This window comes from Herpailurus yagouaroundi, unplaced genomic scaffold, assembly GCF_014898765.1.
Source record: "Herpailurus yagouaroundi ecotype Mexico unplaced genomic scaffold, PumYag 164, whole genome shotgun sequence".
Classification (NCBI taxonomy): Eukaryota; Metazoa; Chordata; class Mammalia; order Carnivora; family Felidae; genus Herpailurus; species Herpailurus yagouaroundi.
Window position 1 is genome coordinate 2,992,978 of NW_024412405.1, and position 27,728 is coordinate 3,020,705.

Genomic DNA, 27,728 nt, shown 5'->3' on the forward strand with positions numbered 1-27,728 from the left:
AGCATAAAAATGACAAGACTTTGTTCAAGAGCAGGAAGGGCCCAGCAGCCGTGGGCGGACCCTGGGACAGAGCGATCGCCACCTCAGGGCTCCTTACCGCCGGTGCTGTACCTCCAGGAACCCCCCGGTTCACCCCGAACCCACAGATAAAGCAAGAACTCTCTCTGTCTCCCTTGGACTGGAGTTTGCACACACTTGAAACGACCGGTCTCTTCTGAGCTCTGAAGGAAGTCATCAAGCAGGAAGGTTCGGGCCCTCTGTCCCGTTGTCTTGTCCCGGAGCAAACCCACCGTGGCCCATCTGGTGCCTTGTGCCCTGGAGAGAGCCGGGCTGGGGGTCAGGAAGGTGATTCTGGCTGCTTCGTCCAAGTCAGGGTGTGGGGACGGGGCATCAGGTGAGGGGCACGGCCTCTCTGCTGGCCCTTTCCCCTCCTGCTCGGACGCAGCCCGCTCACCAGGCTCCAGTCTGCAGTGAGGACCCGAGCGCCCAAGGGGAGCCCTGGGGTGAATTGTTGGCTCTGTCGTTCTTCTTCCAAGATACTGGACCAGGAGACGTGAACTCTATCACCGCGTGTCTGAGCTACGAAGCAGTGCTTTTTCTAGCAGAACCCCCGACAGATGGTGTTTCCACGAGTGCAGTTTGTTTTCATGCCTCTTTACGTGTGTGGTGCTCAGAATTGGTTAGAAGCCTGTCCCCATGGACAGCCTGCATCTCTGAAACAATGATGACTTCGCTGTAAATTTGCTGAGGAAAAGAAAAAATAATAAAGTTCTTCAAGTCTCGGCTTTCAGTTCGCAGATGTATGGCCTTGCTTTTCTGGGCTAGTTTTTTAATCTGTAGAATAAGGACCCAGGTGTGTACCTTACAAGGTGAAAACGAAGGAAGGTACAGGACAGGGCTGATGAACTGAGAGGTGCTTTAGGATCGTAAAATCAATGTTTTAGCAGTGATGGTGTTGAGAGGTCAGATGGGTGCTGTGTGGGCCTGTGTTCAAATTAACTTTCCAGGATTGCTTTAAGGCAAGCTGAAGCTGAATTTCCGGCATGAACCAAATAGCCTGATGTACTTTGGTATTGCAGTAGGGGTGGGGTGAAGAGGGGGTGTCGATACCTGGTTTCCGTCTGGTGGGAAGGGTCCTGTAACTTTGAAAATCCATTCCAGATGGAATTGTGGAGTGCCAGCCTGGACCGCCAGGGGACCGAGGTGCCCCCGGAAGTCCGGGGCAACCAGGGCTGACGGGCGAAGTCGGAGAAAAAGGTAAGAGATGCCGATGTTTAAAAAAAATGATGATTGTGCTGGGGGATGTGACCTATTTCTGCATACAGGGAGCGTGAGCGTGCTCTTCCCTTACTCAGAACTCCCGTCCAAGTCTGTTCCTAGGATGTGTCTCCCTATAGCTCTGTCGGGATGTCCCGTTGTTGGGTTTCCAGGAAAGAGAGAGAGAGAGACAGAGAGAGATGAGAGAGAGACAGAGACATAGACACACAGAGAGAAACAGACCAGAGAGACAGACAGAGAGCTATCAGCTGGGAGGCAACAGGGAGCCCCGGTCCTGACACGTAACCGCTCTACCCTCTAACGGCCAGCAGATTAAACCCTAAGACTGATATCTTAGCTCAATCTTCTGGTTCAAAGTCTGGAAGATCCATTCTCAGAGAACGAATGGCTTTCTTTCAAGTGAGTCACAGATGTGTGTCCAGAACACTCCCTAGTCCTCTGAGCCCTGTTCCTGTAATTGGTGTGAGCGAACCCGCCGGCCTGGGGTGGCCGCCCACGCCCTCGGCTCTCAGTGTTAAGGTCACCATCTCCCAGTGCCTGCCGTAACACCAACCCAGCACACAACAGCCTCTCTGCACGCTCGTGCCGACAGTGGATTCTCACGGCACCAGCGGTGCCATCTGAGAGTGCCGTGCCCCTTGGACGGTCCACTCTTGATGAGTGTCTCAATAACCAGAGAGTAGAGCCACCGGGAGACTGTCCCCAAAGCTAACCCCACTGGGCACCATTGGTGGCCTTCCTCTGCAGATTTCTTCCTCTTCCAAAGTCAATGGCACAAATGCTGCGTGGAAAACAGTTGCAGCTAACATCTAATTTGGGCAGCCACATAAACCTCACAGGTGGAAGTGGTCTTAGCAGTCATCACGGAGGGCCACCAAGCCTTCGGTGTCATTAAAAACCAACGCGTACTTGGTTTGTAACGAATGTCTCTCGTTACCAGATGGTTGGTACTTCCTGAGGTGGGACGTCCCTCCTTACGACACAGAGTCAGAAGCTTCTTTGTCCTGAGACCTCCGCACTCTTGCTGTAGAACCACCTTGTGTGCATCCCGTGGGGCCCAGAACTTAGCTGGCTGCCAGCTGACTTGTGCTGTCCCTGTCCCACAGATGGGCTCCTGTTTGTCCTTGCCCACACAGCAGGGACACGGGCTGTCTGCGTTGGTCCCATCGCTGTTCCCAGCAGCAGGTTCTGCCAGAGGGGAGCAGGCTTGGCAGTGCCGGGGCTGTGGTGCGCCAGTCCGGGCCAGGCCAGGGCACGCGGGCCAGCCCGTCACTGCCCGGTAGTAGGGGCTTCTCCTCGCGCCGTGCCCTGATGAGTCCCTAGAAGCCAGGCATTTTAAGGTTTAGGACACGGGTTTATCTGAGACACCATATGGCCTTGTGGCTTAGTTTGAAAATCAAGACCTAAGATGTTAGAATTTCCAAAAAAAAAAAAAAAAAAAAAAAAAAAAAACCGAGGCATTTTTCTCCCTTTTTGTCTGTGCTGCAGTCTCTCTCCCTTTCTGTCCTCAGTATCGGGTCACGTATGTGTTCCCGTTTTCCTGGCTTTTCATTCCCGTTGGTCACCCATCAGCCTGTAACCAGGTTTAACGTCCAGGAGTTACGGGTGTGGAGTTCGCTAAAAAATGCGACATCAGAGAGAAAGGTGATGGGAAGTTTTCAAGATGGAAACAAAACTAGAGCAGCCAGATCTTTCCAGGCTGTGAGCAAGTTTCGTTTCCAGGTCACCTTTTGGCGAGGCAGCGCCCGTCCTCGTGCAGGGCAGAGGGTCCCGGCGCCCCGGCAGTGGCCTGTGAAGTGTGCGGAGGGTGGCGGGCGGGCCCCGGGACGGGCACACGCCACCGGTCAGCACAACAGAGGTGTCTGGGGTGGGTGTTGGATGGCCAAGGACACTGCACCGAAGCAGGACGCCATTAACAGTGGCTCCATTTTCTGTTCTGCCACCGTGCTGCGGACACTTGCATTCTCGTGTGCATGTGAGGACCTCTGTGTTCCCTTTGCAGGTCAGAAAGGAGACAGTTGCCTCATCTGTGACACAGCAGGACTTCGTGGGCCCCCTGGACCACAGGGACCCCCAGGAGAAATAGGTGAGACCCCGGACGTGAGCGGGACCAGGCCAGAGTTTGCTTCTGCGGGTTGGAAATCACACTGAAACGAATCTTATGCTGTGAGAGACCACATCTCTGCATTTAAAACTAACGCATAAAACAGAAAACTTTCGGTCCTACTTCCAGGATTTGCCTACTTTGTTGAAGGTCGTCCGGATGACCTACAGTTTGGCACCAGAGAGACCTTCCAACAAAAGGGCAATAGCATACAGTTCCCTTAGCTCCACAAATTGAGTCCTCTTGAACGAAATGAACAGAAGGTTTCGGGTTAAAACGGTTCCTGGCGTGTGGGTGGGGGCACTTGTCACCAGCTGCTTCAGTGGCTCTTGTCCACATCTGGGGTCGCTTTTCCCCTTCCCGAGTCCACCTTGGGCACGTTTGTTACTACTGCATTGGGAGTCTTCAAACACCATCTGCTTCTATGAAGGTCCCTCTATGCTCTTGATTCTTTTTTTATTACTTTTTGACTTTTTTCAATGTTTACTTATTTTTGAGAGAGAAACAACATGAGCAGGGGAGGGGCAGAGAGGGAGACACAGAATCCGAAGCAGGCTCCAGGCTCCGAGCTGTCAGCACAGAGCCTGACATGGGGCTCGAACCCCCAAGCCGTGAGATCACGACCTGAGCCGAAGTTGGACGCTGAACTGACTGAGCCCCCCTAGGAGCCCCTGTGCTCTTGAATCTTGAAAAGGAAAGGTGTGGGGTTATTAGGATGTATCTCATCCACGATATGTCCTACCTCCCTTGTCTTTCTAAAGGTTTCCCGGGACAGCCAGGGGCCAAGGGTGACAGAGGCTTACCCGGCAGAGATGGCCTGGAAGGACTGCCTGTAAGTAAAGCCGTCTGGTTGGAATACTTAGTAGAAGTAGCTGCCGAGCCAGCTAACAAAGGTGTATGCCGCTGCATTTGTGAGCATGGTTTCTGCAGTGTTATTGGGGTGCTGGCCCAGTGTGGCTGTCTAGAACAGTCTAGAACAGTCTAGAATCACTCCACATGTCCACCCGAGGGTGAGCAGGACTGTCCAGGCCAGAATCCACATCTCAACTGCCTCTCTCCTCACCTGGCCAGAATTCAGTTGCCACGTCCCTGTGTCCAGGGGCAGCGGCTGCTGTGTGTCACCTCCCCACAGGGTCTCTGGGGGCTCTTGAGACCCAGGGTACCGCAGGGGCCCCTCCAAGCAGCCGCGCTCCTGAGGTCAGCCGCCGACCTTCTGTGTGAGCATTGCCCGTCACAGCAGTAACTTAAAAACGCGCCGTAAGTTCAGCACGGGCAGTTTCCGTGGAGAGACGAGCACTGGCCTGTTTCCTTCAAGGAGTTTGGAACATTTTCATTCTTCGTCTCACAGAGGTGTTGTCTGGAAAATTCCTGTCACCTGTATCTACGGCGGGGGTGCTTTCCCGCATCTGAAAATGAGATGCCTCTCTCACGTCGATGTGCAATCTTTCAGTTAAATGAAAATCAGCTCCTAAACTTTTCTCATTTGTTTAAAAAGAAGCCATTGAAGGGAGCGGTCATCATCTCAGACACTGAAGGGCGCTTTTGGTGCACGTGGTCCGCTCTGTCTCTAAAGCGTTTAAACCTGAAGGCCACGTTCTCGTATTTTCTTTGTTCCTCTAAGCTTTGCAAGCATTAATGAGTTTCTCCACTTCCTTTCATGACTTTTTTTCCATTTTTCCTCTCTTTCTTCTTCTGTCAAAGTCAAATCTTCAGCGTTATCCTTCTTTGAGGTAGCTCTTTAACTTTGCAATCTTTAAGGATGTCGCCGGCAGCTTTTATGATAGCAGGTCAGGACAGAAGTGGGCGTTGACATAGCCATGAAGCAGCTGGGATTGAGCGATGCGTTTTCTCCTTTTGAAGTTAGATCTTGGGATTCTGCTTCCAGAACGTCCCTGGTGCCTGGGGAGCTGAGTTAGAAGTTGCAACTGTTTAAAATATTTCTAAATAAATTAGAAGTTCCCATAACTGGGAAGCCATGGCTGTGGTGGGGATCAAAGACAGAAGAGCTTTGAAGAAGCAGAAGAGGATGCTTTTAACCTCTGGACACGGTCCTTATCTCCTTGGCCTTCCTGGAAACTTCCTGCCTTGACTCTGCCTGAAACCCCATGCAGACACCAGCCCCCCAGCCCCCAATCTAACAAAAACGGGACAAGAGGAAGAAGGGAGAAGGACAGTTGAGGACAAGTCCTCACGAAGAAGAAAATAAAGAGAATGTATGATGGAACTTCTAATCCCCACGCCTTCCCCATTGGGAACTCCGAGCTCCTTTCTTTCTGCAGATGCCAGAGGTTTCTAAAAATTGTTTTATGGGTAAACAGTTTAATCGAGAAGGTAGTAATTTTCCTTTGATTTGAAGCCGTCCCGTGACTCCATGGCTTACCTGGCTCACAGATGGGGTCCTCTTATTTCAAATGTGTCTGGGGGCAGGTGGAGGTGCCCAGGAACCAGCAGAGCATCCCGGCAAGCAGGTGATAATGACAAGAGATGAAATGCTCTGGCTTCCTATTTGATTTAGGTAGCATTTCTGTGACATGTCCTTTTGCAAGCCGAGTGTTTGATTTGGGGACCGAGGGACAGGCTGGCTCCTGATGGGGACCCGAGCGGCTTTCGCGGTCATTGGGACGGTCTCTTGAAAGGAGTTGTGCTCTTTAGAAGCAGCCTGTGTAGCTGCTGGATCTTCTCTAATTTACGGAGCCAACGCCAAGTTTTCAAGGCAGTGTTTGATTCCTCATCACTTCTCTCAAGAGATGTGGATCCAAAGACCTTTGAATCGCCTAGGATTGAGATGTTCCAGGGCAGGGAAACCACATGAGGTGTCCTCAGATCAAAATGTCACCTTTCAAAAAAGAATCAAGATTTCTTCCTTGAAGGATAGCTGGCGAGGTCACCATTATGAAGATAAAGAATTATATTTCCTCGCCCTGTGCTTACAGAAAACTGTATTCCTAGGCTGTGAATCTTCACCGTAAAGGAACACTGATCTTTCCAGGTTGAGAAAAATCTACACCGGTGGTGATTTCTTACACTGGTGTTCATTTTTTACTGGTGAATATCGCTAGGTCATCTCCCCCTTCCTCCATTCCCCCCCTAGCTGCAGACATTCAGGACATGAAGTTAGCCTTATGCCTGCCCTCCATGCCCTGAAAGACGGATGGGGGAGAAAGGTGTGCAGACACGCGTTCTTAACAAAGCAGAGCAGTTTTCTGTAATGAGGACCGAACCCTGTGCCATGGAAACACAGGACACTCGTCAGGAAGGGCTCCACAGAGGAGTCTCGGTGTAGCTGGGACTTAAGGATCCACAGGAGCTAATGTTCCCTGGGGGGAAAGTGCTCCAAAATACCACAACCCCTTTTAACTAAATAATGAGTTTTCCACACCCCCCTGCCAAAGTGCGCTGCATGTTCGTCCCTCACCTGCTACGTGCTTTCAGTCTCTGCCCTGCGCAGTTGGGTGAAGAGTCGGGAGTGACGTGCCGAGGGCCGTGACCCATGGTGGGCGCACGATCGATGGTACCCACTTTACAACCTAGAGATTGTATGAATTTAGGTCCCGGCCCCTTCCTTTCTTTCTGTGTGCGTGTGATTTGCGTACATCCAAGAGCCATTTCCGAGGGAGTGGTGAGAAGGAATTCAAGTGAAATGAATTGTCCCCAGAGTCTAAATTCCGCCAAGTTGGGCAGGGAGGCTGAAGGGCTTTCTTTCTCAGGCCTGAGGGAACAAACACTTGAGATGATGATTTGAAACCTTGTGAGCCCCGGTTCTCAGAGTGGCCAGAGGAAAGACCATCTGTGGGTGTGGGCGTTCCTTGATTTAACTTTCCAGGAACCGGGGAATGTGCTAGGCTGTGTCTCTTGGGAAAGTCCCTTCTGTTCTGCTGACTGCTCACAATGACAGTGATGGAACTGGCCCGTGCTCACACCCAGACTTTGCTCTCCTTGTTGTCTGTCCTGTCTGCACCCAGAAGCCCTCCTCCAGTTCCTGGGCCGAGGACGCCCTGCACTCAGCAGGTTTCCGACAGTCGCTAGAATGTTCGTGTGAACATCAACAGTTGTAAGCACAGGCAGGTTATCTGGGGCCTGCCCTACAACGTGGGCACCACCCCCCCCTCCCCCGCCCTAACCTAGTGTCTGTGCAGGATACTTAGTACAGAGTTTTTGCCAGGTGTTTTCAAGAGGAGCACAAGAAGCGAGGTCAGATCAGGGCTTTGTCACAGAGCTGTTGGCTGCTGCGGAATGAAGGAGCTGAAATAGTTGACCATTTTTCGGGGAGGTGGCTTCTTGATATCACTGTGGACTGAACCCCGCTCGTGCTGGGTCACTCTGTGGACAGACGCCTTTGCTTTGTGCTTGCAGGGACCACAAGGTGTGCCAGGGCTGATGGGCCAGCCCGGAGCCAAGGGAGAGCCTGGCGAGATTTACTTCGACGCACGGCTCAAAGGAGACAAAGGGGACCCGGGCTTTCCAGGCCAGCCCGGGATGCCGGGCAGAGCAGGCACTCCGGGGAGAGACGGCCACCCGGGTCTGCCCGGCCCCAAAGGCTCCCCGGTATGTTCATCTCCAGCCTTGGGAAACGCACGTTAGAAGCAGGTCTGCAGAGAACGCAGGAATGAGTTATTTGAATCATGTCTACGTTTTTTTGTTTGGATGGGTCGTTGTTACCCATGAACTAATTCAGCGGCTCATGCAGAAACTGATGGGTGTGAACGTCGGCGTTGATGCTGTTGGCTGGGGCGGAAGGGTGACCATGCATAGGCGTCTCCTGACGTGTTTCGGGCCGCCAGAGAGACGTCTGTGTGTCGGATTCCGGGTGTCAGGTGGGAGGTGGCGTTTCAAGTTAGCGGGGTGCGAGACATCCTTGAAAGGTCAGTTCCAGATACAAATACTTCAGTCTTTGAAATGTATCCTTGCGTGGGGCGGGAGGGTGAGTGCCCAGCCTGGACAAGAAAGCCAGGGTCATTTATTAACTGCCAGATGACCCTTGTCGGAGGGTGGGAGTAAATAAATAGCAGGAGCCAGCTAACCCCTGGTACTTATTTACCAAAGACGGTGGAAAATGTGACATGAACGTGTATCGGGATGTCTGCTGATAGCGTGTGTTTTTCTCTCTGCCGGTCAGGGTTCAGTAGGGTTGAAAGGAGAGCGTGGCCCCCCTGGAGGAGTTGGATTCCCTGGCAGTCGTGGCGACATCGGCCCTCCTGGGCCTCCAGGGTTTGGCCCCATCGGCCCCGTTGGTGACAAAGGACAAGTGGGTTTTCCAGGGAACCCTGGACCCCCAGGCCAGCCAGGTGAGGTCCGAGGTCGCACAGAGCACGGGGCTCGGGAGTTGGGTGTCGGTTCTTCCAGGAGGTGGACGTAGCCCGGGCCCTTCTGTCACATGGCCGTACCGTCACGTAGAAGATGGGCCAGGCTGGGTGACGTGCAGAATCTGACTGTAAAGAATTTGACTTCACGGGTGATTTTTCCTACAATAAGTACATGGTGCCTTCCAGTTGAAGTTGGCCTTTTGTGTGGAAGTGATGTCAATGTGAGCCTGCTTCCCTACGTATTTTCTGTGTGAGCGCTGCACTGAGCGGAGAGAGTGTGGTAGACGGACAGGCGTGACCCTACCCTCCCGGAGCTCAGTGTCCGGGGCTTGGCAGCATGCACGGAGTGAGGCCGATGTGAGGGTTTCCCACGGGTGTTCTCCCCCCCATCCTCACGCCCCACGTGTTCCCAGGGACGAATGGGGAGAAGGGGTGGCTCAGGCCTTGCACACCCCGGGCTCCCGGGAGTGCCTAGTAGAACGTGATTGAGCGTAGAGACGGCATACTCCCGTCATTCCCTAGAAAATCCTGGACTAAGAAGAGGAGAGGCCAGGGATGGCTTGGGCACAGGGGAGAGAAGGAGGAGGGTGTGACTAAGAAACCTCACGAGAGTTGTAAAGATGAACAAAAGGACTTCAGATGGTTCAAATTGTGTGACTAGTCAACCTTGAACAACGTAGTTACTGGATAGTCAAATGGACCAAAACAAGAACTAGGCAGGAGAGATTTCACAACGGGCGCCCCCTCCCCAGGACCCCCGTGGATGCCTGAAACCCCACGTACGCTGTGTTTCTCCTGTACACACAGACGTGTGGCCCAGTTTCACCTGTAACCCAGGCCCAGTAAGAGATCACCAATGGTACCTCATAGTGAAATAGAACAGTTAGAAACATACAGCGTTCTAAACATTGTGTGAATGTGTTTCTCCCTCAATGTACCTCCTTGTCCTGTACTCAACCCCTCATCTTGTGATGACGGGATAGGACAAAATGCCCGTGGCGAGGGGTGAGTGATGCAGGCGTGTGCGCAGACCTTCTGTGCTGCGTCACCTGGTCCCGGGGCCCCGGTTGACTGCAGGCAGCTGAGACACACAAAGTGAAGCCACTGACGCGGGCGGACGACCGTGTGGCCCTCGCGCTCACCAATCTGCCGATTCTGTCACAAGCCATATATCTGGCCCAAGTTCTCTCAGTTCCTATCCCATCGGGAGCTATTACTTCCTGAAGTCATAGCGTTAAGATGCACAAGGTCTCCAGCATGGAAACGTCAGCCTGTCTTTGCTGGAAGTGCAAGTGGCCTAACGTGTATCTTACCGTCATTCTCGTGTGGTGGTGGGGTACCTAGCAGCGGGCTACGGTTCCCTTGATAGTTGTTCTTTGTGTAGCAAGCATCCCAGAAATGTTTCTTTTGTGACTCCTTTGGGGGCAGAGAGATCTTGACCTGGTAAGACCCCCCAGTCGTGGTAAAGGGACGTCTGATCCGTTTCCCCGTAGCCATAGCCCCTGACTCCGTGGTCAGCATCTCAGGTGCTCTTTGAGCTTGCGGGGTCTGGAAACTTGCAGAGTTGTAAAAGGGAATCAGACTCTTCGTGGCCAGAAACTAGCATCAGAGAAACCATCTGGGGCAGCCACAGACGCGTCCTGGCAGTGAGGGAAGGAAGGTTCCTGAAGGAGGTGTTGATGGCGCTGTTGGTCAGCTGTCCACATTCTGCAGGGTTCCATCCAGACGCGGTCAGCTTTGGGGTTGAAACCCAGACTTCTTTGATCTGCCAGAGCCCTGTTTACTCTGGTGACATTAAAGGCTTATTCCCAGGGTGGGACTGATGGCAGATATGTGTTGGAGTCAGTCGGCTGGCATTTCCCAGAGTCTTTAGTTAAAGAATGTGGTGGCTGTTCCTGGGAGGCCCTGTATGTCTTAAATTCCGATAGGGCGTGTGAGCAGTCCATGTGGTGTCCTTGGAGGTGACCCCATGGTGCTTTCCGAGCAGCTGAGCCCTGACCCCCAGTGGATCTCTGAGGCACCAGTGCCTGTACCACTCACACAGCTCACAGCTGCCTGGCTGCAGTGTTCCAGATCATGCCGGATAGCCCAGTTAGCATGTCCTAGAGGTCATTTACCACTAGACAAGCAGAACTGAGGTCGGCTTCAAAGCAGCTTAGAATTGGTTTTGTCTGATAAATTGAACAGTGAAGTGTTTTGGCTTTGAGTCAGGCTAATCAACAAATTACCCATGGTCATCTCACCTCGTTTTCTAGTTTTGTGACCCTTACTTTGGACTCTTAGAGAATTCATGTGTCAGGTATCTAGGTTCTTCTGGATGTAAATTTTGGGAAAAACAGGAAGAGCTCGCTGTGAAAGATTCTAGAAAAGTAGAGAGAGGAAGTGGAGGGATCCACATGGGGCTTCTCTGTAGGTACAAAGTGTGCTCAGGACAGGATGCGGGCTCTCACTGTCCTCACTCAGGACAGGATGCAGGCTCTCTCTGTCCTTGCTCAGGACAGGATGCAGGCTGTCACCCAGAGTCCTCACTCAAGACAGGATGGTGGCTCTCACTTAGTGTCTGTGCTCTTTCCTCAGGTCCCAAGGGTGAAGCTGGACAAGTTGTGCCCCTACCTGGTCCCCCCGGAGCACAAGGACTTCCGGGGTCCCCGGGTTTCCAAGGACCCCAAGGTACATTTAGTGTCCTAGTTTGTCTGGAGATACAGCTGGGACATTGACACGTTTTTCTCACTCTGATGGTTGGTCTTGCTCACAACAGGTGACCGAGGTTTTCCTGGAACGCCGGGAAGGCCCGGCCTCCCGGGAGAGAAGGGTGCTGTTGGCCAGCCCGGAATCGGATTTCCAGGGCCTCCTGGCCCCAAAGGTAAACCCGGAGGACAAGCCCCACCCGGAGTGGGCCCATAGCTCCACTCATGGCCCACACAGGCCCAGCTGTCGGCACCGAGGGCTGTGGTCTTTCTGTTGGTTTACACGTAAACTTTAGGAGAGAAAGAAGCGAGGGATACAAACACACTGCTTGAGGTAGCGATGTGCCATTAAGGGAAGATTGCCAAAGCCTGGAGGGCGGTGAATCCACCCACCAGGGCACTGGGTGACGTGGTGCCTCCACGCCGCGGGTGTTGGTCAGGAGGGGCTGGGACCTTAGGGGCCCAGCCGATGCCCGGGGAGCTGACAGAAGCTCTTTGGGGTGTTGGGGGCGCTCTCCTCATCAGTGCAAGAGGTACACAGAGCAACGGCACTGTGCCGGGCTGGGTTTGGGTCTCCGGGAAGGGTGCTGGGGAATGGGAGGAGGCCCCCACAGCATGGAGCCTGGATCCCCACGGGGCTGGCATTTCAGAAGCAGCATTTCTTTCTGAAATCTGTGAGGGGGTGAGAAGGACAAGGTCCTGGGTGTGTCAACCCTGCAGGCAGGCCCTGGTGGGGGCACCTGCCATCATACACCTTGGTGCGGACTGAGCAGGCGCTGTGAGCAGCGAGGGGCACCTCTTTCCCATTTGGGCCGACATCCTGTCCCCTGTTTTACTGGCCATGTGTGCAGAACCTCATGGAAAGAGCTCTCCAGGCCCCCAGCTTCTTGTCCAGAGGCTCTGCGTGCATCACACCCACTGTCAGGGTTACAGGCCTTCACACTCGTCTGGGAGCTGCATCACACATGCACACGCATGCACATGTGTGCACACATACATGTGCACACATGCCCACATGTATACGTGCACGCACACACTCGTGCACACACGAACACACACTCTCATGTGCATGTACACACATGCATGCGCACATGTGCCCACATGTACACACGCCAATGCACACATGCGCACATGCACACACACCCACATGTATACACACACACTCGCATGTGCATGCACGCACACATGCACACGTGCCCACACACACACACACAAACATGTACACATACATGTGCACATGTACACACACTCACATGTGCACACACATGAACACACTCTCTCATGTGCACGTACACACATGTGCATGCGCACGCGTGCCCACACGTATACACGCACGCACACTCACATGTGCACATGCACACCCACCCACATGTATACACACACTCGCATGTGCATGCATGCACACATGCACACATGCCCACACATATACACACGCACACAAACATGCACACATGCATGTGCACACGTATACACACACGCACACTCACATGTGCACATACATGCACACCCACCCACACGTATACACACACTCGCATGCACACGTGCGCACACACACAGCGGCCTGTGTCAGGCTTGAAGGCCAGAGGCTCTCAGCCACCCTCAAGGTCACAGGGACAGTGCCTCGACCTTCCGCCTGTCCATGAACCCTGTTCCCAGTGAGCTCCATCTCACCATCGTGACAGGCAGAATTTAGTGGTAAGGTCTCCCAATCGGAGGCTCTCTGCCCAATCGCACGAAGTGGTTTGGAGATGCGGATGCCGGTGGGCAGTTAGGTGCACCGTGTGTCCAGCTCCCCAGTTACAACCGCCCCACAGCACCTGCTTCCGCACACTTACAAATCCCCGAGCATCGGGACCCTCCGCATCCCGCGGGATAGACTTTGTGCACAGTAGAGCCCCGGGGTAGCCCTTAGCCCACCAGACCCTCTAGGGTTGGGACCCAGACAGCCTCTGATGCCCCACGCGCCTCCGGTGGTGTGGCCTCCAGTGGCCTGAGAAGCAGTGGTCCCCAGCGGGGCTGCTCAAACTGGACCGTGTCCCGGAATCAGAAGTCCCGCGGAAACGCGCGTCTGCTCTGGGAGGTGTGGGTGGGCCTCTCCCGCAAGGCGGCCCCTACCTTGGCTGCGCTGGGGACAGCGGATCCAGATGCCACCCTAGGCTGCTTGTGCCCTTGGGGGGTGGGGCAGGCAGAGAAACCGAGGTTAGCGAGGAAAGGAGGAGGGGAGGGTGGGGGAGAGGCGGCAGGCACGGGCCTGTGGTCCATGGCGCCCAAGCCGCTCTGGCTGGTGCAGGCTGGTGCCCCCCCCCCCCCCCCCCGTGGCTGGGGTGGCCTCAGGCTCCTCTTAGAAGCTCCTCAGAAGGGCTCCTCGTTGGCCAGTCCAGCCAGTTCAGGGGCGTCTGAGCGAGTGTCAGGGCAGTGAAGAAAGTGGGGACCAGCATTATGACAGTAGTGAATGTTGACTCTTCAAAACAGGTGTCGATGGCCTGCCTGGAGACGTGGGACCTCCCGGGAGCCCAGGCCGCCCAGGATTTAACGGCTTGCCTGGCAACCCGGGTGTGCCCGGCCAAAAGGTGGGTACTGAGCGTTCCTCGGGTTGCTCTTTCCCCGTCCTTGCTGTTCATCAGACACATAAAATGTGGCACGCGGAATAGAAAATAAGCACACTGTGTGTGGCGGTTGATGTTTGGGGGAGAACCGTACGTTTTGGCTCTGTGAGTGTGCTCTTGCCTGGGTGTGAACTGTATCTCAGCGTACAGTGCGGGTCTTATTGTGAGCGACAGGACAAAGCCGCATGAAGGCCACTGTCCTGATAGGCGCGATGGCAACCCAGGAGGGTCTAGCTTTACTGATATTCTGGTCCAGTAATTCTTCATGGCGGGGGCTGCCCTGGACATCGTGGGCTCTTTAGCCACCTCCCCCTCGGCCGCTGCCCACAGATACTGAAGGAGCACCCCACATCCGCCCCCAGTTGTGACAACCAGAACTGTCTCTCTGAACATTATCAGATGTCACCGGGGAAAACATGGCCCCGGTTGGGGACCCCTGGGCTCGAGGGACTTAAGGACTCTCCTGGCCTCAGACATCCCTCTGCCACTTGCTAATACTTGAAATTCTGCTCATTGAGCATAGCTGACCAATTTCACCTTGCCAACAAAAGAGCTGGCCTGGCCTGTTCCTTTTCTGTTAGGAGGGTGGGCAGAGGCCGTGGGGGACCGGGCAACGGAGGCAGTTGTGTCTCAGTGACCCCAGGGGAGTGCTCTCTTCAAACACACCTGATCTCATGGTGTCCCACTCCATCTGTGTGGCTGACGCGGCTTCCCCTCATAAACTGCACTAGATGCACTCGTGAAACACTAGTCCATGGTGGTGCCACGCGGGTCGCTTCGCACACGTGAGGCTCATGAGTTAGTAAATGCAAATGGAACTGGGATAAGGATTTGGCTCATGATTTAAAGTATTGTGCTTCTTCAAAAGTCCCTTGGATTCACTTCCTTCTGTTTTGTGAATTTGCTGCTGGGACCCGTGGAAGAACCTCCAGTGGCTACTTCCTCTGGAGGTTGTGGCCACGGTGGACAACAGGGGGGCCCGGTGACATAGTGTTCCTCGGGCCTTCAGAGTACTTCCTTCGTCGTCAATCATCTGCATTTATCAAAGCCCTTAGATTCATGACATCCTTTCCGTGTTTAATTTGAGGTGAAAGCCTTCGCTGAGACAAAAATCTCAATAAATGGTGTCCTGGTCCCATCCTGGAACGTTGCCACCTCATAGGAAGCTGTCTATTAGCCGCTCACAAAGCACATTGGGCATTTTTGTCCATCACTTGGACTCCACTCCTCACAGACACAAAGCGAGCGGAGGGCCGGGGACCCGGGTGGGAATCCTCCCTCTGTGACCTGGAAGGCATTCAGCCGTGGGGAGCCTTGATTTTCTTCCTTCATAAAATAACAGTAATAAAAACGAACCACCTCCGATTTGTATTGAAATCGGAAGGGGGATGGGTGCGTGAAGGCTTCGTAGGCTGGAGGTTGGACAGCTTCTTACCGACCGTCTGCACTTACACCGTTGGCCGGATGGAATCCCGTCCTCTCCTGCTGAACCGGCTTCTCTGTGTTTCGGGAATTTCCAGGGAGAGCCTGGCATCGGTCTGCCTGGACTCAAAGGGTTGCCTGGTCTTCCCGGCATCCCTGGCACACCTGGGGAGAAGGGAAACATCGGGGGACCGGGCGTTCCGGGAGAGCATGGTGTTATCGGCCCCCCAGGCCTCCAGGGAATCAGAGGTAACTTCTTCCAGACAAATGCGGACTGTGGTGGATGGAGGCTGGGCCTGTTGGTTTGGTGTCCACGGGGCACCTGTTAGGTTCTCTGCGTTTGTTGAAAGAATGATGAAAATCGCAGACGGTTAGCGCTTACGGTCCTGTGTTGTTGTGGCTGATTGTGGGGGTGGGTCGTATGGTGTCTGTGCGGTTCATTTACAATTTCTTCCCATCCAGGTGACCCAGGACCACCTGGATTACAAGGGCCCAAGGGAGCCCCTGGAGTTCCTGGGATAGGCCCACCTGGAGCGATGGGCCCCCCTGGAGGACAGGGACCACCAGGGTCCTTAGGTGATTATCCCTTCCCCACATCCCGCTCCACAAGGGGAAGGGGCCGGCTCGGGAGCCTGAGTGAAGTGGGGACTAGAGTCCCCTAGTGAATAAAGGGGGAGGGGGATTCTGTTTTGGGGAGACTGGTCTGATTGCCCCCTTAACCAGAGTTTGTGGGTATCTTTCTTTTCCTCTCCCTGAGCTTGGTTTACGTGCCAGAGAGCACCCCCCCCCCCGTCCCACTTCATGTGTATTCAGTGACATTTTCCTTTAATTCAGAATGACTGGTGTCTCCACCTTACCTTTCTGTGGGGGGTTGGTAGTTGTGGGTAACGTATACTAACTGGTCCTGGAGCCGCCCTGGTCTTCAGTAACTAGTCCCAGAAGGGAGAAGGTGCTGGGGGCCCACGAGTGTAGCCGGGAACACAGCTGAAAAGCAGCTGGTCTTGGGTGTGGACACTGGGGAGGGCCTGGGGAGGGGGAGGGGGCTTGGCAGGAGGGAGGGCTCGGTCTGGGACAGTGCTCGTGTGGCTCCCCCGTGGCGCCCCCGTGGCTCCCGACACGGCTGCCCGAGACAGTGGGAGTTTCCCAGCCCCCTAGGGTGGACCGCACACTCACGTGCCGCCTGCAGAAAGGGATGGCGGGACACAGAAGGGCGCACCGCGGAGCCCCCTGCTCACCGCTCCTGCTCTCCACCCGCTGTAGGCCCTCCTGGACTGAAGGGAGAGAAGGGCTTCCCAGGATTTCCAGGCCTCGACATGCCGGGCCCCAAAGGAGACAAAGGGTCCCCAGGGCTGCCCGGCCTGACAGGGCAGTCTGGGCTCCCTGGTCTTCCCGGACAGCAGGGCACGCCTGGCCTTCCCGGCATTCCAGGTAAGCGGCTTGTAAACGCCTGCCCCTGTCTGTCCCCGACTCCCTGCGTCTTCAGTCTGCATTCACAGCCCCTCATCTGCTGCAGGTCCCAAGGGAGAGATGGGTGTCATGGGGACCCCGGGGCAGCCCGGCTCGCCAGGCCCGGCGGGAGTGCCAGGATTGCCTGGAGAAAAAGGTAGGGGCTGGTCACTCCAGAAGAGCCCGTCTTGTGTCTGTGTCTCTGTGTCTGTTGGGAACTCTGGAAGGGTTGAAGGTGCTATTTCTTACCAAGAGGCAGAGGAAAGAAGAAGGTGAAGCAAGGGTCGGGGAGACCCCTCTTCCAGTAGGAGCTCACGGTGCCTGTGCCCATGCCCGTGCCTGTGGGGGCAGGGGCTGTGCTCTGCCCCAATCAGAGAGCAGACCGGTTTCCAGATGCTCCTTCACCTGCACGGTTGAGGTGTTTGCTCTTTTTAGAGCCAGTGGGATCTCCCATCATGCAAGGTCACTGGCACGGAGTCCTTAGAATCACGTTAGCAACAGGGGCAAATATACAGGCCTTAATTTTTATTTCTTATCTGGTTATTTGAAATTGGCCCCAAAATATGTTTCTAAAGAAATGGACTTTGTGAGACATAAAAAGAGTCTTTTGTTTAGTAGAGTAAGAAAACTCCCCATTTTCTTATTTTGTATAGAATTGAGAGGCACTGTGAACAGGTGAGATGAAGCTTCTTAGGAAAGAGGGGAGATGTGAATTATTTAAACTAATAATAAGCAGAGTCGCATGCATGTTTGAGTTATTCGCAAATAATGAATTCTAAAAACTGGGCTTTACCGTTCATTTACCCAGGGCCCAGATCCTTCCAGTAGCTCAGACACTTGCCTGGCGATGCTGCCTTCCTTCTTCATCGGCGGCTCTGCCCGCCAGAAGGAGGGCCAGGCCTTGTCACCTCTGCGTCTCACCAGGCGCCTTCTCTTCCCTTTGCAGGGGACCACGGCTTCCCGGGCTCCTCGGGGCCCAGGGGAGACCCCGGCTTCAAGGGCGACAAAGGAGATGTGGGTCTCCCTGGCAAGCCTGGGTCCATGGATAAGGTGGACATGGGCAGCATGAAGGGTCAGAAGGGAGACCAAGGAGAAAAAGGTGAGCGGACGAAGTGAAGGCATGTCCACCTGTCTGACCAGCTCTTCAGTGGTGCACCAGCAACGTCAGACCAGCCTGTGTTTCTGCAAGGTTGTCTTTTAGGCGGATGTGGTCATCATGATTCTTTTCTGTGACCTGCAGGACAAATTGGACCAACTGGTGATAAAGGATCCCGGGGAGACCCTGGAACCCCGGGAATGCCAGGAAAGGACGGCCAGGCAGGGCATCCTGGGCAGCCAGGTACGGAGTGAAGTTCAAGCCCAGTATGTGCCAGGAGGTCACGCTAAGGGAACGTCACCCAGCACTTTTCATAGGCATTAACCTGTTGGGCTTTTCCCTCTGTTCTCCTAGGACCTAAAGGTGACCCCGGCATCGGCGGGACCCCGGGGGCTCCAGGGCTCCCTGGACCCAAAGGATCGGTTGGTGGAATGGGCCTGCCAGGTACATTGGATTCACACAAGGGGTCTTCTTTCTATAGAACAGAACATCCCGTCCCCGCGCTGGCGGGGACAGGTCTGCAGGATGGCATGCGTCGCCCCGAGGGCATAGTCCAGGCATGTGCACTTTTACCCAAGTGCACATCTTCAGTCCTGTATGGTCCCCTGCCTCGGGATCAATGGCACTTGGCTGACACTGTGACCATTACTAAAAAAAAAAAAAATAATAATAAATCACAGTTCAATCAAATAAAACATGGGCTGTCTACCATCACCTTTCGATCACCTCCAAGTGACTGGCCACCTGGCCACCATCTCCCTGGTGCGGTCTGGCTCCCCACTTGTCTAGGCCAGCCTCCAGTGCCCTTTGGCACCAGCCCAGAAGAGTCCTCTGGGCTCTGCTGCCTCAATCCTGACCTGGCTTCGACTGCCACGACGGGGCTGGAGAGAGGTGGAGAGATCCGGCCTCGGGTGGGTCTGGGCTAGCACCGCTCCGAACCCACAGGGAAAGGGGAGCCGAGGCAGGAAGCTGGCCCCCTCCCTATGCACGAGGCACGGTATCGCTCCATTTGATATGTAGAAACATCTAGCTTGCTGTCTACGCCTGCTTGTAAACAGGTTTGGCTGCCAGCACACCTCACGAAACCAGGTATGCATCTGCTTTCCTTGGCCCACCGCATGACCCGTCTGATCCTTCTGAATAACGGGAATTGATTGTAGAATAAGGAACACGAAAGTCATTTTTCATACTACTGCCAGCGTAAATATGCCAAGGAGTTACCGTATGTCTGCTCTGTCTTTGTAGAATGATGGTCTTTAAGAGACAGGAGAGTCACTTCCTAACATGGCACTAATGTGCGGGTGGTGGCATCTGCCTGTGTGACTAAGGGATCGATAAATGCAGGCACACACGTTCCACCTCGTTCTTGGTGGCTGTCAGGGCGCTTTTCCATGTTTAATATTAGCACCCGCCAAGCACGCACTCAGGTGTTAATTGTGTGTGTTTACAGGAACACCCGGAGAAAAAGGCGTGCCTGGGATCCCCGGCCCGCAGGGCGTCCCTGGCTTACCCGGGGAGAAAGGCGCAAAGGGCGAGAAAGGGCAGGCAGGCCTCCCTGGCATTGGGATTCCGGGCCGGCCTGGCGACAAGGTAACCATGTCCTGCGTGGACACTGCCCCCTGTGGCCACCTGAGCATCTCTGCACACTCGGTGATTCAGAGTGGTCTCCCCTGATTTACTGCACATTGTCCCTCTGGCCCCCTCTGTGCACCTCCCCTGCCTTGGCAAGAATCTGGAGACTGTTGACAGGCGGGACAGCCAGCCCAGGGCTGGAAGGGAAGGGTGAGGAGACATGTGCAGAGAAGAAACAGAATTGGCTCTTGTTCTGGGCTTCCCACTTATCCCCGGTTTTCAGACGTGGGCTTTAATTCTTCGCTAGAAAGCAGGACGTGGGATCCGTATAGTGTTATCCAGAAAGGGCCCACAGACACGTGCCCGGGGACAGGTACGAAATTAATGGGTTCGATGTCTGCCCACAGGGAGATCAAGGGGTTGCAGGATTTCCGGGAAGTCCTGGAGAGAAGGGAGAGAAAGGAAGCGTGGGGATCCCGGGGATCCCTGGCTCCCCTGGCCCCCAAGGATCCCCTGGGAGCGTTGGCTATCCAGGTAGGTGAGCCGGGCCTCCTTCTGAGCTTGGGTCCAAAGACAACAAAGTCTCGAATTGATGGCATTCTGCTGTCTTGTTTCTTCCTCTAGGAAGCCCTGGCTTGCCTGGGGATAAAGGGGACAGAGGCCTCCCGGGATCGGCTGGCATTCCCGGTGTCAAGGGAGAAGCAGGTAGAGACCTGAGGACACAGGAGACAGAGGACACACAGGGGCCTGTGGGGATGAGGTGGGGGCCACCGAAGCTGGGCGTTTCCCTCAAGGTGACAAGGCGTGGACCCCAGAGTGTCACGGGGTGGCACACCCCTCCACTTTGCAGATGGACAGACTGAGTCTAGAGTCTAGGGGGGGCTCATGGGGCCTTTATAAGATGTGGCCCCCAGTCAGGAGCCAGAACCAGAGCTGCTGAACTGGCTGCATTGTGGCTCCAGTAGGTTCTAGAAGCATGTTTGTGTTTGAGGTGCATTCCTCGAGGATGCTGGGTATGCACGGGGTAACGGCTCCCTGGGGAACTGTCGGGAATGAGCGTCTTGTCGTGACAGGGTCCAGACCTGACTAATGTGGCTCTTCTCTCCGAGGTCTTCCTGGGAAACCTGGCCCCGCGGGCCCAGCCGGCCAGAAAGGGGAGCCTGGCAGTGACGGAATCCCGGGGTCGGCGGGAGAGAAGGGGGAACCAGGTATGGTGGCTCCTGCTCCCTTTAGAGCGAGATAAATGCTCCTCCGGGGTCAGCATTGCTCAGGGGTTGGCGTCACTCCAGGGTCGGCATCACTCAGATCTCCAGTCCACGCTGAGTGACCAGGGCTGGGCACAAAGTATATCTGTACCACGTGTCCTTATCGCTGTTTATACACTCGTGTGGACGAGGGGAGAGGCCTGGATAAGAAGAGGGGCAGGTCCTGTACTGACGGGCCTGACCCAAAACACCTGGACTCCCGGGGGTGAGTGAGACACACACAGAACGTCCAGGCTGTCCCTCCTCTGCCTGGCTTTTCCCCGTTTAGAGAAAGGGTCCTGGGAGCAATTCTTGCCCTCCGATCTGTTCCCATCCCTTGTGGGGGGCTGCAGGTTCTGACGACGAGAACCACGTACACGGTAATGCTTGTGTGTAGCAAGAATGACACCTGCGGTCTGAGACGGGTGAGCCTAAGGCAGGGGCGTGGGTGTGGGGGTGTCGCTGGAGAGGAGCCCTGGGGCATCTGCTGCAGGCAGGGCTGGCCCCCTGCTTTTTTTTTTTTTTAATTAATTAATTTTGAGAGAAAGAGAGAGCAGGGGAGGGAAAGAGAGAGAGGGAGAGAGAGAATCCCAAGCAGGCTCTGCACGGTCAGCACAGAGCCCGACTCGGGGCTCGAACTCCCAACCCTGAGATCGTGACCTGAGCCGAAGTCCAGAGTTGGACGCTTAACTGACTGAGCCACCCAGGCGCCCCAGGGTTGGCCTCTTTTTAAAAGTTTGTTGTTTCGTTCTGCACCCCTTATGTTTCTATTGCAAACATTCATTTTCTCATAAAAAATAATTCATAAAAATGCCTCCATACCTCCCTTCCCCCCACGTTCATCCTCCTGCAAGCCCCTTACTCACGTTTCTGGGCTTTCCGGTGTTTGCTGCCCCCCAGTCCCCAATAGCACCAGCTCTCCCTGCCTCCCTCGAGAACGTTGTTAGCTGGACAGTCGTCTGGGAACAGCCGATTTGTTAGTGTCTAGATGGTGGTAGAAAATCAGCACTTATTTGTACAGAGCATTTCTACTAAATGCCGTAATGGTCGTGTGCTGAAAGTATTTAAGAAAAGTGGTAAATTATACACATCCCATCCAGGACTTCTTAGAACAACTGCAGAAACGAGATTTTACTCAGGAGTGCAAGGAGCTGATTTCTACGTGGTGGTGTTAAAGAGTCGACAGGGTTTTGTGCCGTACTCGAGGACCAACTGTTTGAGGACATGTGGATGTGACTTCTTACCCTTGTCTTACAGGCCTGCCTGGAAGAGCATTCCCAGGGTTCCCAGGGTCCAAAGGAGAGAAAGGTAACATTCGCTACACGCGTACTTCTTTTCCACCCGCCGCTGACGCACGTGGCCCAGGCTGAGCGGGTCGGGCAGTTGCGAGGGAGCAGTGGGCGGCAGTGACAGGATGCTGGGTCTGGGGCACACGCCTTCTCCTGGCCCCTGACAGACCAGCATCTGGTGACATTGTACTTTTGAAAAAGCAGAGGAAGCATCACAAGAGAGGCCCGATGACCATTTTTGGCCACGACTCTATTTCCCTCCTTTCTTATTGTTTCTTAATAACCTTGAAACGATCCTGGAAGTTTGATATTTTGTTAGTCACGTCTGGGTGGTATGTTGGGAACTAAACATGGAGGAATTTTGTTCCCTGTAAGTTCTTACCTTGAAAACTTCAAAAAATAGCGTTATCGTCGTATTTCTGTCATTGACATACCATAAGCTACACGCATTTATAGAGTGCAATTTGATGTCTGTGTTTGATAAGGTTTGATATATGTATAATCTGTGAAAACATCACCACGCTCAAGATAGTGAACATGCCTATTACCCCAGTTTCCTGGACTGCCTAATCATTTCTGTCCTGCCCTCCCACCCCACCCCCCAACACCATCATCCCTCAACCCCACCCTTTGCTCTGTCTTCTGGTACTGTAGATTAGGTTGCATTTTCTAGAATTTTCTATCAGTAGGATCCTGTTTTATTCTAAGTCTGACTTTATTGGCCCAGCACAATTAGTTTGCGATTCACGGGTGTTGGAGCTCATACCAGTAGTTCCCTCCCGTTTCTTGCTGAGTAGTGTTCCACGGTGTGGATAGAGTATCACTCGTGTATTCATTCACCTGTCGATGGAGCAAGCCCTTAATTTAGCAGTGCAGGTGCTCACAGACCCCTCTCAGCCTGTATTGCAATGGCTTTTCGGCAGAACACTTCCTTACAAAATATGAAGAATGACAGGTGGCTCTCACACTCTAAGCTTACTCTTCCCCGGGTCAGCCATGGTCGGCGTCCCGTGTGTCACTCAAAGAGGGGAAAGGGCACCCGGCTCTGGTTTTCCCCCGCCCCTCGCACAGCTCCCTCCTCCTCGACGTACAGGCTTTCTCTTCTCCCCTGTGCTTCCCCACCATCTCAAACTGGTTTTGTTGTCTAGGTTCGAAGGGCGACGTGGGTTTCCCGGGACAAGCCGGGAGTCCAGGAATTCCCGGATCCAAAGGAGAGCAAGGATTCATGGGTCCCCCGGGGCCACAAGGACAGCCGGGCTTACCCGGAGCTCCGGGCCACGCTGTGGAGGGGCCTAAAGGAGACCGGGGCGCACAGGGTCAGCCTGGCCTGCCAGGTAAGGGTGTCACACCGGGGCCGGAGCCGGGACTGAACCAGAAGGCACAAACACACACACGAGTGTAAACGAGATTTAAATACTTAAACCTTCAATTGAAGTTTTTTACTTAGGGGTTCGTAGCATTTCCTATAACTTGAAACTGCTTACGCTATTTGGGGACCCTTGTGTTTTGGCCTCCGCTGGAGGCCTGTGTCCTTTCTGTGAAAGAACACGGTAGATATGACAAGTGATTACAGGTAGACTAGACATTGTTGGAAAAGACTGGAACATGAGAGCCACCCGTGGTGGCTTGGAACATGGTCATTCTGGCGTGCCCTGCACTGTGTGAGACAATACCCCGGCACTGGACGCTCGGGCCAGCACATTCATATCAACATTTTCTGCCCGTTGAGCAGGTTGTCCCTTTGAGGACCTGCTGGGTTTCTGCTGTGCTCACACGGCCTGATCCACTATTGTTGCCCCTGGTTGGGGACAGCTGGGCAGCGGGGATGACAGCCAAGCCCAAGACACTTGTCCATAAAATCACCCTCTCACCCCAGATTGTCACTTCTGTGTCTCCTGTCAGGGCTTCCGGGACCCATGGGGCCTCCGGGGCTCCCCGGGCTTGATGGACTGAAAGGTGACAAAGGAAACCCAGGCTGGCCGGGGGCTCCCGGTGCTCCAGGACCCAAGGGAGATCCAGGATTCCAGGGCCTGCCTGTGAGTTGTCTGTTTGTCGGTCTTGTGTGTGAACAGGATCACAGCACAGTGTGTGTGTGTGTGTGTGTGTTTGTGTGTGTGTGTGTGTCCACCTGTCCACGGGCGTCACAGTCCTAAATCCTCTCCAGAACTGGAGAGGGCTCCTGCCCCTTGCTGGTCATCAGCTGTCTTTCCTGACATCGTAGTAGGCTGCTGTTCCCACGTTCTTTCTTGTGCAGTTTTACAAGGACTGTGAAAGGGGAATGTCACACAGGATCACCGCTCAGTGCCTGGGTTAAAAATCCTGTTTAGGGACCCCTGGATGGCTCAGTTGGTTGAGTGTCTGACTTCAGTTCAGGTCATGATCTCACAGTCCGTGAGCTTGAGCCCCACGTCGGGCTCTGGAGCCTGCTTCAGATTCTGTGTCTCCCTTTCTCTCTGCCCCTACCCTGCTCACGCTCTTTCTCTCTCAAAACTGAATAAACAGTAAAAAATTAAAAAAAAAAATCTGTTTACACGCTTAATGAAGAAAGCAAGCCTCAGTGACAAATACACTCCCTAGTTCTGGTGCCGTCAGTGGCTGGCTGTCTGTTTTCCATGTACACGTATAGACGCGTGTGTATGTGTGTGCGTGTGTGTATACATACATATATTTGTGTGTGTTTTCGTTAGGACACTTTTTTTTTAAATCTTTATTTTTGAGAGGGAGGGGGAGGGGCAGAGATAGAGGGAGACACAGAATCTGAAGCAGGCTCCAGGCTCTGAGCTGTCAGCACAGAGCCTGACATGGGGCATGAACTCAACAGATGGTGAGATCATGACCTGGGCCAAAGTCGGACGCTCAACCGACTGAGCCATCCAGGCGCCCCTTGTTAGGACACCTTTTTAAACAAGGTAAAGCACAGACACAAATACATGTGAGAAACAGTACAACTTACTATATGTTGAGAAAGGAGCTAGAGAAGGAACTGTATTCAAATAGCCAGAAAAATGAGAGAATACATTTCCAAACATGAATGTTGCTATTAGAGAGAAACGTAGAGGTGCCTGGGTGGCTCAGTTGGTTAAGGGTCTGACTCTTGGTTTCTGCTCAGGTCATGATCTCACAGTTCATGAGTTCGAGCCCTGCATCGGGCTCCCCACTGACAGTGCAAGCCTCCTTGGGATTCTCTCTGTCCCTCTGTCTTTGCCCCTGCCCTGCTCGCATGCTCTCTCTCTGTCTCATAACAAGTAAAAGTAAACTTAAAAATAATCCTCCTTAGTATTCGTTTTTTTCTCTCCACATTTAAAATCACTTTTCAGATAAGATATTAAACTAATTCTAAAGAAATTTCGTTATGCTTGAGTGTCTGGAGGAAAGTTTCCAGAAGGTAGTTTGGTGTTGAAAGATTGACATGTTGCCACGACAGTGTTCAGAAAGTCCCAGATCTGTTCTCGGCCCTGTGCTGTGGGGGAGGGGCGGTAGGTCGCGGGCCTTGCACCTGCTCTGGGAAGTCACCACTCAGACAGATGGGGACAGGGGACAGGGTAGCGAAGCGACACGTGCCAGTTCCCAGCTTCCTACTGCGGCTGCACATAGGCCCCATTTGTTCACAGAGCCTCTTGGGGAACACTGAGGGGCTGCCCCAGCCTCGCGACTTCCAGGCTACTTGAGAGACTTACGGTGTCCTAGCGACTCCCAGCTGACGCTCTGTGTGTGTGTCTAGGGAATCGGTGGCTCTCCAGGACTCACGGGCTCTAAGGGTGACATAGGACCTCCGGGAGTTCCAGGATTTCAAGGTAAGACAGTAAAGGAGGTGCTGCTTGAAGACAGAACCTGTCCGCTGGCACTTTCACACCGATAGGCCAGCTGGGTCACAACGCAAGATCGGGTTTTCTTCGAGTTAAAAATGTGGTGTCTGTGTGGCAGCCTGATTTGTATCATCCTATGAATGGCTGTGTAAAGACGCTCTGATTTTCTTATTAAGAATCAGTTTACAGGGGCGCCTGGGGGGCTCAGTCGGTGAAGCGTCCGACTCTGGATCTCGGCTCAGGTCATGATCTCACAGTTTGTGGGATCGAACCCCACATTGGGCTCAGGGCTGACAGTGCAGAGCCTGCTTGAGATTCTCTCTCTCCCTGTCTCTCTCTCTTAAATAAATAAACTCAAAAAAATTAAGAACAGAGAATGAGTAGATCATTTGTATGTCAGACATCATGGATTCGGGGCACTGATTTATAACGTATTAAGCCAGCATGTACTGGCTGCCTCCCGGCTCCCAGGCACTGCTCTTTTCCTGCCGAATCAGATGCATATGAACGACAGGTGACTAAAACCAGTTCCCAGCTTACAGGTGTCTTGGGCTCTATCTGGGGACATGGGTGACCCAAACTGTGACCCCAGCAGGATCATGTGCCTGTCTGCTTTTTGTGGTCATTTTATGGTTTGGGAACGTTTGCACGTTGGGAAAAATGTGACTTCCAGGTTCTAGAGGAGAGAGTGTCATTAAAAAGTTTACATAGCTGACCGGAAGGAATGTTCTTTTCTTCTCTGAGAGTTGATTGGAAATACGTTCCCTGCGTCTGTGTGTATGCGTGAACGTGGACGTGTGTGCATGCGCCGTGCTTGCGTATCGTTGGGGATTCGGGGGTTCTGGGCAGAGACAATGTTCTTCTTTCTTCCAGGTCAGAAAGGCCTCCCCGGCTTGCAGGGAGCTAAGGGCGATCCGGGTGACCAGGGCTTCCCTGGAAGCAAAGGTAGGAGCACGTGCTGGGCTGGTGGGGCCTTGCCGACGGTGTGAACGCGTGGATCAGGGTTTGGTTTTGCCCATGAGAAGCGGCTTGAGTATCAGTGGCAAGCAGCTGATTACGAATTCTTTGGTAGCTTGTCAGGACTGCTGTGTGAGGCTACCCTAGTCGGCATTTTATTAGCGACACGTCTTAAAAGTCAGACTGGTGAATCCAGCCGGGGAGGGTCGACAGACTCAAGACTCGCAGTCCTACAGGCTCTGCTTGGCATCCTCAGGTTAAGGTGGGGCCTGTGTGAAAGGGGACTGGGCAGCAAGGAGTTTTGCACAAGAAAGAGTCTTCTGTGGCTTCTGCGCTGTCTGTCCCCCACATGCGGTGACTCCCGGCCCCCAAGGCCGCCTCCCGAGATGGGAGGAAATGGTCTAAGTACAACAGGCATCCAGTTCCAGTTTCTGCTGGTCTGACCACGTTTCTAGGGTTCCATGATTTTTGAAATCATGTTTCGAGAGACAGACTGAGCCAGCAGAATGCATTAAGAAGTATGATGGGTGGGCACCTGGGTGGCTCAGTCAGTTGGGCGTCTAACTTCAGCTCAGGTCATGATCTCAGGGTTCGTGGGTTCGAGCCCCATGTCGGGCTCTGTGCTGACAGCTCAGAGCCTGGAGCCTGCTTCGGATTCTGGGTCTCCCTCTCTCTCTGACCCTCTCCTGCTCAAATTCTGTCTCTCTCTCTCTCTCAAAAACAAATAAACATTAAAAAAGTTGCAAAAAGGTTAGGGGTGCCTGTGTGGCTTAGTCGGTTAAGCATCCCACTTCAGCTCAGGTCATGATCTCACAGTCTGTGAATTTGAGCCCCGGCGTTGGGCTCTGTACTGACAGCTCAGAGCCTGGAGCCTGCTTCGGATTCTGTGTCTCCCTCTCTCTCTGCCCCTCCCCCACT

At 53.8% G+C, this 27,728-nt stretch overlaps 1 protein-coding gene across 1 annotated transcript in view; it reads left to right on the top strand.

Annotated features, from left to right (window-relative positions):
* Window positions 1-27,728, top strand: part of COL4A1 (collagen type IV alpha 1 chain) — a 97,439-nt gene that overhangs the window by 55,338 nt on the left and 14,373 nt on the right. Inside the window, exons 22-45 of the mRNA XM_040486970.1 lie at window positions 1,162-1,257; window positions 3,281-3,364; window positions 4,144-4,214; window positions 7,736-7,927; window positions 8,499-8,667; window positions 11,263-11,355; window positions 11,444-11,548; window positions 13,845-13,942; window positions 15,499-15,649; window positions 15,863-15,976; window positions 16,661-16,828; window positions 16,914-17,003; window positions 17,793-17,945; window positions 18,087-18,185; window positions 18,297-18,386; window positions 19,393-19,532; window positions 19,922-20,048; window positions 20,139-20,219; window positions 20,624-20,722; window positions 22,016-22,066; window positions 23,196-23,381; window positions 23,950-24,083; window positions 25,769-25,841; window positions 26,727-26,798. Of these exons, the coding sequence (XP_040342904.1) occupies window positions 1,162-1,257; window positions 3,281-3,364; window positions 4,144-4,214; window positions 7,736-7,927; window positions 8,499-8,667; window positions 11,263-11,355; window positions 11,444-11,548; window positions 13,845-13,942; window positions 15,499-15,649; window positions 15,863-15,976; window positions 16,661-16,828; window positions 16,914-17,003; window positions 17,793-17,945; window positions 18,087-18,185; window positions 18,297-18,386; window positions 19,393-19,532; window positions 19,922-20,048; window positions 20,139-20,219; window positions 20,624-20,722; window positions 22,016-22,066; window positions 23,196-23,381; window positions 23,950-24,083; window positions 25,769-25,841; window positions 26,727-26,798 (2,736 nt within the window). The remainder of the gene's footprint in view (window positions 1-1,161; window positions 1,258-3,280; window positions 3,365-4,143; window positions 4,215-7,735; window positions 7,928-8,498; window positions 8,668-11,262; window positions 11,356-11,443; window positions 11,549-13,844; window positions 13,943-15,498; window positions 15,650-15,862; window positions 15,977-16,660; window positions 16,829-16,913; window positions 17,004-17,792; window positions 17,946-18,086; window positions 18,186-18,296; window positions 18,387-19,392; window positions 19,533-19,921; window positions 20,049-20,138; window positions 20,220-20,623; window positions 20,723-22,015; window positions 22,067-23,195; window positions 23,382-23,949; window positions 24,084-25,768; window positions 25,842-26,726; window positions 26,799-27,728) is intronic.